At 42.6% G+C, this 8,009-nt stretch overlaps 1 protein-coding gene across 2 annotated transcripts; it reads left to right on the top strand.

Annotated features, from left to right (window-relative positions):
- Positions 1-121: 121 nt before the first annotated feature.
- znf710a (zinc finger protein 710a) lies at positions 122-6,832 on the top strand. 2 transcript variants are annotated; one of them, XM_026257197.1, is made up of 5 exons: positions 122-344; positions 2,322-3,854; positions 5,183-5,374; positions 5,500-5,674; positions 6,448-6,832. In XM_026257197.1, exons 1-5 carry the CDS (start codon positions 300-302, stop codon positions 6,609-6,611), a joined length of 2,109 nt encoding a protein of 702 aa, XP_026112982.1. In that variant the 5' UTR covers positions 122-299; the 3' UTR covers positions 6,612-6,832. The 2 variants fall into 2 exon arrangements, with proteins under 2 accessions (XP_026112982.1, XP_026112981.1); XM_026257196.1 differs by having other exon boundaries at positions 2,322-3,884.
- Positions 6,833-8,009: the final 1,177 nt, after the last annotated feature.

Raw genomic sequence — 8,009 nt, 5'->3', positions numbered from 1 at the left:
GCCGTGTGTGCGTGAGAAAGAGGAATAGTGAATGTGCGCGCGAGAGAGAGAGCGAAAGAGAAAGAAAGAAAGGAGAAAGAGATGGGGGAGTGTGAGGAAGGGAGGGCAGAGAGACGGAAAGAAAGAAAGAGAATGGAAGAAATAGGTTTGTGTGTGTATGTGTGTGAGAGAGAGGCAGGCACACTCAGTTCTGATAACAGCAACAGTAGGAGGAGGATGAGCCCAAGCTCCGCCCCCTTTGCGTCTCGCAGCTATAAATAGGAGCTGGTGTTTTTTGCTCTTCTCACTTGTCTTGAAGGATGAGGTCCCTGAAACACCTCAAACATCACACCAGGAGTAATGTGGTGAGTGCTCAACCCAAACATACATGCTGTATGAAGCGGCTTGTCTTGATATATTGACTTTGAACTGTTGGTTAATTGCTTTGTGAAAGTTTGCAACTTTTAAATTGGGGAAATGAAATAACTTTTTTTTCTCACACACAGAATACCGCAACAGTGAAATTTATACTTTAACATTTCTCTCTTTTTCAGTCTAGCCTCATGTTGTCTCTCTGCCTCCAGTGCAGTGTGTTTCTCCTGTTTTCTATCTCTCAGACTCTCACACACACAGGTTCATTCTGTGCTGTCTTTACACTACCTAGGGTTTGTGTGTGTGTGTATGCTTTTTTATTATTTTGTTTTTAATCTATTTTTATATTCACTTCAGCTCTTCTCATACAGGCACGGCTGCTATCTTGCCCGACTGGCTCTTTCATTTGTCTTTCTGTCTTAACACTCCTTCTCTTTCCTATTTCCTCCCTCCTTCTTTCTCATTTCTCACCCTCTTATTTTTTCTCTGTTTCTGTCTCCTTCTTCTTAGTTTCAGTCTTTCACTCCCCACAACCCCTCCCTCTCTCTTTATCTCTCTGTTGTACTCTCTCTCACTCAGTTTCTTTCGGTCTCTCATCCCCCGCCGCCCCTCCCTCCCCCTCTTCTTTTCCTCTCACTCTTTCTTTATCTCTTTTTATCTCTCTTTCCTCACTCCCCTCCCTCAGTCAGTCAGTCAGTCAGTCAGTCTCTCATCCCCCAGTTCCCCCCTTCCCTCCCCTTCCACTCTCTTCCTCCTTTCACTTGCTTCCTCAATCAACCTTTTTCCTCTCACTCACTCACTCACTCACTCTTTTTTTCTGTCTGTTTCTCCCTCCCTCTGTCCGACTGCTTTATAAGCAGTAATTATAAATGACATAGTTATCAGGGCATCCAGGTTTCCCTTCCCATTTCTCGCTCCCTCTCTCTCTCCCTCCACCCATTTCTTCTTTTCTTTCCCCTGTCTCTGCTTGTCTCTCTCTTCCTCTGTTTTACTGTTGTCAGTCGCTCCCTTCCTCTTTCCCTTGTGTATGATTGTTTTTCTTAATCTTAAATCCGTATTGTGTAGGTTTCTTTTTTTTTTTCAAGAACAAATCAAGGTACCAGCTCGTTAGAGGTGATAATGTGTGTAAATGACTTTCTGAGAACACACACATTTACTTGTGCGTTCAGGACAGTGATTTGAGCACTCCGATGTGTGGTAAAGTGACTTGAGCTAAATGTTCGACCAACTTCCCCTTAATTAATCCATATGTAAGTAACATAATCATCAGCCTCAAAGAACACATTTTCTCATAGGTGCTGTATCTAACTGGATTATGTTGGCTTCAGCCAATGTGTGAAGTCCACAAATTGACTAGACTAGCTGGTACTGCTTAAACTTCACTGTCCAACCTTTTCATAGTCAGCAGTGGCAGCGCTTTACCTCACAGGAAATGCTGTGGATAGTCCACGGATGTAGAGTTCCCACTCGGACCCAGACACTCATTGTGCTTCATGTTCGTTTAAAGACTGTGAAGGAAGGAAGCATGGCGCTCGAACAGATCTGTCTTATCTCTTCTATCTAAAGCAATCTTTGGTGGACACAGAGGCAAGGCGTTGTCAGACTATATCTCTTGCTTACTGCTGTGAAAATTAGCATTTTTTTACCGTTTAACTAAAAGATCAGTTAAAGGAATGATTTTCATTTCATTGTCATTTTCTAATTTCAAAAGCAAATCCACAAACCCTATTTAAACAGCTCTAATTTGCCGTCCGCATCAGTCTACTTGGTGGTTCTGAACCTCATGTAGATGTGACGCTACTGAACTGACTTCATTGCTATTGTAGTGACACTGTTGCCATGACAGCCTTAGCCAGACTTTTTTTTTTGCTACAACTGTATTGTATTGACCCTTGCAATGGCAGATTTATTCTACACTGATTCTGATTTTATGAAGTATTGGTAAGACCTGTTGTTTTGTCCATTGACAGGAAGAGCAGGAAGTTCCTCTGGTTCGCTGCTATTCTAAAGTGATGGAGCATGCCGTGGACGTCGGCACTCAGACTGAACCGGTGGTGGTCCTGTCCCTGGCCCAGGCTGCTGTGCTTGGACTCATATCACAGAACGAAATCTTCGGAGCGACAATTGCCCCAAACGGTTTCTACATGGGAGAGGGACGTGAAGGCCCCGCTCCTCCTGCAGAGTCCATGGAGTATGAATATGCAGATCAGCTAATTGGAGCTAATGGAGACTATCTATCTGAGCCTCACGGGGAGAACAGGAGGCCAGAGAAGATCTACGGGGCAGAACGCAGGCGTCCAGGACCCCGTGGGAGGACCAAGAGGCCCTTGAGTGAAGGAACACCAGAGGAATCCACGGAGAGGTCTCCGGACACACCGAATCAGGTGAAAGGAGAGAGGCCTGACTTCTTCAACCCATGTTATCTCTCGAATCCCCAGCAACCTGACAATGAGCCAGAAGTGTTGGACCTAGCACCTCGGAGAGTGCCAATGAAAGAAGAGCAGTGTAACAAAGGCTACCCTGAGCCCTCAAGGGAACCAGCCATCCAGCAGGTTGACTCTGACACTCAGACACAAGCCCACCAAAGCCCTGTGGGCCGTGGAAAAGTGTTGGTGGAGTCCTCTGAGGGAGGACGGGGAAAGGAGGAGGCACAAGAAGAGGAGGAGGAAGTGGAGGAGAGCGCACTGAACCTGAAAACAACAGAGGAGGATGTGAGCCCAGCAATAAGGCGCTATTATGAATCCAGTGTTACCGCATATGAGGCTGCTGAGATGGGCCTTCCAGGAGACTATGAGGAGGGCAGCCAGACCATGATGTGGACGGAGGGTGAGAACTCCTTGGGTAGACGGATGCAGATTGACCGGCTAGATATTAACGTGCAAATTGACGAATCCTACTGTGTGGATGTGGGAGAAGGCCTGAAACGCTGGAAGTGTCGCATGTGCGAGAAATCCTACACTTCGAAGTACAACTTGGTTACGCACATCCTTGGTCACAATGGCATCAAACCACATGAGTGTCTGCATTGTGGAAAGCTCTTCAAGCAGCCCAGCCATCTTCAGACGCATCTGCTAACGCACCAGGGGACGCGGCCACACAAGTGCACAGTCTGCAAGAAAGCCTTTACCCAGACTAGTCACCTTAAACGGCACATGTTGCAGCATAGCGACGTCAAGCCTTACAGCTGCCGCTTCTGCGGTCGAGGATTTGCCTACCCTAGTGAGCTACGTACTCATGAGACCAAGCACGAGAGCGGCCACTGTCATGTTTGCACGCAGTGCGGCATGGAGTTCCCCACTCACGCCCACCTCAAGCGGCACCAGGTCAGCCACCAGGGCCCGACAACCTTTCAGTGCACTGAATGTCATAAATCCTTCGCCTACCGTAGCCAGCTCCAGAACCATCTGATGAAGCACCAGAACGTGCGGCCCTATGTCTGCTCCGAGTGCGGCATGGAGTTCGTGCAGATCCACCACCTGAAGCAGCACATGCTTACACACAAGGTACTGACACAGCAGGCCATCGAACACAAGGTACTTAAACCTCATTAGTTTTCATAATCTTCCTGCAACCATCTTATTAGAAGTTACTCCCCAGTGACTTTGAGATTCAAACCCCACATACATTTTCCCACCACTTCATGTTCTCATAAAGCTGCTGGTTAATGTGTCATCTTCAGTTGTGTCTCGGGTTTTGCCACAACAAGTTTCTATGTAAATAGAGCCATCTCTGTCAGTCCCTTCCAGACATCCAATCCGCCTCCTACCCTGCCATTAACTTATCCCGTTTCCCTGTCCCTTGCACTAGTATGGAGTTGTTTTGTTTTGTGTGTGCTTTGTGCAGTGAAGTGGGTCTCACAAGCTGATACTTCCTCCTTTCATTTCTCACTCTCCATGAGTATGATTCATCTCGTCATGACTGCAGTGTCAGTAAACAGAATGTGTCACAGGTCAGCAGGGTTCGAAGCAAAAAACACATCGGCAGTTAGTCATTTCTTCAGCATTTACATCAGCAGCTGTCTAGTTTGAGCTCTGTTGTTAGATTTATTGCTATTAGAGATAATGAATGTCACTCCTAAATGAGAACACCGTTTGTTGGGTACACTACAGTTAGTGGATACCTGTACGTTTCATCGGGATGTCCTATATAGTTCGGAGCTGATACTCCCTAGCTCTCCTGGGAAAGCTTTCTACTAGATGTGTATTGCCCCCATTGCCCTCACAGTTTATTTTTTCACCTGTGCAAGATGGCAGTTGGCACATAATTCTAGAACTATCCTTACTGAAATTAAGTGTCCAAACACAAGGGGTAGCCAACTCACTTATGGCATTGTAGTGTAGATTCATTGTAGTTCTTCTTAGCACATTCTTAAATGGAAAGAGTTTTTCCTTGTGTGTTAGGATGGCAGTATTCCCTGGATACAATGGAAGTGTTCATTGAATAGTCAAATTGTTAATGAGGGAGAATGTTTAACCCTCTTCATTTGTTAATGTTTTAGCTTGTTGGAACATCAGAGCTTGTACTGTGCTGCATACACAAATCTTTTTACCCTGCAGCATTGCGATAACAACAGTGAAAAAAGTGTGTGAGTTGCTCTGCATTATGGATTCTAGTGAGCAAGCAAGACAGGCACCCTACTGATGGATTCAGCTGTGCTTATGACAACGAACCACTTTTTCTCATTCAGCCGATGCCAGTGATAAATCATTTTTCCACCCGCTCTCGAAAACGAATAAAAAAAAAAAATCTACCGCTAATTACAAAAGTTACTTTTAGTGATCGTCACATTGGACTCATCTCTAAATATATTGCTGTTGTCTTTCTCTCACAGGGTATGAAGGAATACAAATGCGATGTGTGTTCTCGCGAGTTCACGCTCTCTGCCAACCTGAAGCGACATATGCTGATTCACACTAGTGTGCGCCCTTTCCAGTGCCACGTCTGCTTCAAGACCTTTGTTCAGAAGCAGACGCTTAAAACACACATGATTGTCCACTTGCCTGTGAAACCTTTTAAGTGCAAGGTGGGTATGAAGAAATCTTCCATGCCAATATAACCCTGCTGGAGTCCTCCAGACAGTCTGTATTTTTCTGTCTGATATAGCTGTGCATCATAGACCTCTAACAGTTCCTAAATTGGTTTCTGTAGGTGTGCGGGAAGTCCTTCAACAGAATGTACAACCTGCTGGGTCACATGCACCTTCATGCCGGTAGCAAACCCTTCAAGTGTCCTTACTGCACCAGCAAGTTCAATTTGAAGGGCAACTTGAGTCGACACATGAAGGTAAAACATGGAATCCTGGACACCTCAACTGAAGGACAAGGTAACAAAATGCAAATTTGACCTCAGATTACACTTACTTCTGACTCTTGCTGTTCTCAATATTATAGAAAATTAGAAACGACAAGACCGGTTTAGCCTAGAGGTTTATAGAACTGTTTGACTACGCCTCTCTGTGGCCTTATAAGGCAGAAGTACAATCTGATGCTATTAAAAGTCAGCAAGTCTGACGGTGCACACCAAAAGCGAAGCGAATATTTGCGTCACATTACTCTAGATTACTCATGGGATGTTTTTTGTGTCAATCATACCAAAAAATATTTTTTATAATAATAATTTTCTGATAAAACCAGACATGTCAATAAGCTCTTCACTGATTAGCTTACATGACAATGCATCATGCATATTTTCCACTCGAGTTTACATTTTTCAATTTGCGTGGAAAACACAGTTGAGGAAAGTTGAGGCATGTTTGCGGCAAACGCATCACCCAGCCTGAATTCTCATCTATTTGCGTCTTTACATTAACTTTGTATGCAATCTACTCATGCAAATTAAATTTGCTTTTGGTGTACACAGTGTGTCTTGTGTGTGTGTAAAGAAACATACCATAACATGTACATAAGACTTGTGAAATACGTTTGACTGATTCAAAGATTTTTGTCAATGATTTCATTTTACAAAATGATAAATTAATGGTATAAATTATAAACCCCTGAATTCACGTAGCTTCTATATTTAAAAACCAAAAACTGTTAAAGGTAATTATGCTATTAACGAGGCTTATATTTGTGTGTCTCCATTTTCCTTCCTCAGATGTCCTGCCTGATGCGGAGGGTCAGGAAGAATACGAGGAAGAGAGCTTTGATTACAGTGAGAGGGAGAATCTAGCCAGCAACAACGCACAAGATTTGGCGAAACTCGCCAAAATGAGCTACTACAACTACTCTAAGGTTTCTGCTCGCTACAACACCACTTAAAAAGCCACTAAAATGTGGTTTAAGGGGGAAAAAAGACTTTAATGGTCATTTCTGTAGTACTCTTGACTCAGACATGAGCCACTGAGGAAATAGCCATCATGAAGTGGATGTGCACTGGAAGCCATTTTGGCTCTGTGAAACAAAAGTGATAGCAGACTGAAGTTTCATTTTAACATGTCATTTCACATTAGGGACCATCCTGAAGAATAAAGGACTGTGTGTGTGTAGGTGCTATGGTTTTTCAAACAAATGTTCCACTTTTGCCCATTACAATGTACAAAGTCACATTCAGTGGTGCAGTGAAACAATATGCACAGATGTAAGAAGGCACTTAATCAACCCACAGCTCTGACTGCCATAAGGCATGGGACAGTTCACCCAAAAAAATGAATATTTTGTCATCATTTACTCCCCTTCATGTTGATAACCAAACTGTTGCTGGTAACCTATGAAAGTCAATGGCTACCAGCAACTGTTTGGTTACCAACATTCTTCAAACTATCTTATATGTTCAACAGAATAAAGACATGCATACAGAAACAACATGTTCATTTTCAGGTGAATTATCCCTTCAGTCTTGTTGGTGGTTTTACTGTCCAGCAAGTTCGATACCACTTTTTTGGATTTAACCAAAGCTGACAAAGTGCAAATAGTTCTCATTACATGTTAACTTTCCCAGCATTTAGTTTTTAAGCATACTGTGACTTTTGTTAAGATTCCTTTTCAGCAGTTTGTGGTTTTCGATGAGCATATGCAGTTTGTAGCTCACAGTGGATTGAATTTGTGGGAACGTTTTTCCAGAGCCTTTTTTTTTTTTTTAATAATGATGAGCCAGCCCATGGCATTTGATCACTGTATAGCCTTCTGGATTTTTTTTTTTTTTTTTTACATTTTGGCAAATAGTATTTTTTGGTCAATGTTCTTGGCATTCATAAGTGTAAATGCATTGCCATTGTTCCAGATGGACGGATTTTATTTTAAGTTGAAAATATACAAGCTAAGCCATGGGTTTAGTTCAATTTGAGTATAATTGCATTATTTACCCAAGTGCATTGTTTGGTCCATCTTTTCTAAAATACAAGAATCTTCTGTCTAAATTATATATATATATTTTTTCCATCTTTAGTTTGATGAATGTAATAAAACAAACTAAGATTTGTCCCTTTAAAGCGTTCAATATTTCACGAAGCCATGCATCAGCCCAAAAAAAAAAAGAAAAAAAGTTAAATAGTTCATCTTCATAAATCTCAGAAATGTTTTATTAGTTTGCAGTCTGTTCTTCTGTGTACTACATACTAGCTAACTATGTGGGCTGAATTCATTTCTTTATTTTTTTAAATGCGGTAATCTTTTAGCATTTTTTTTTTTTTTTTGTGGCTTAAATGACCTTATTCCAAA

The sequence above is a fragment of the Carassius auratus genome, unplaced genomic scaffold (genome assembly GCF_003368295.1).
Source record: "Carassius auratus strain Wakin unplaced genomic scaffold, ASM336829v1 scaf_tig00214259, whole genome shotgun sequence".
NCBI lineage: Eukaryota > Metazoa > Chordata > Actinopteri > Cypriniformes > Cyprinidae > Carassius > Carassius auratus.
The sequence above is the reverse complement of the archived record's forward strand: the minus strand, read 5'-3'. Positions and strand labels throughout refer to the sequence as shown.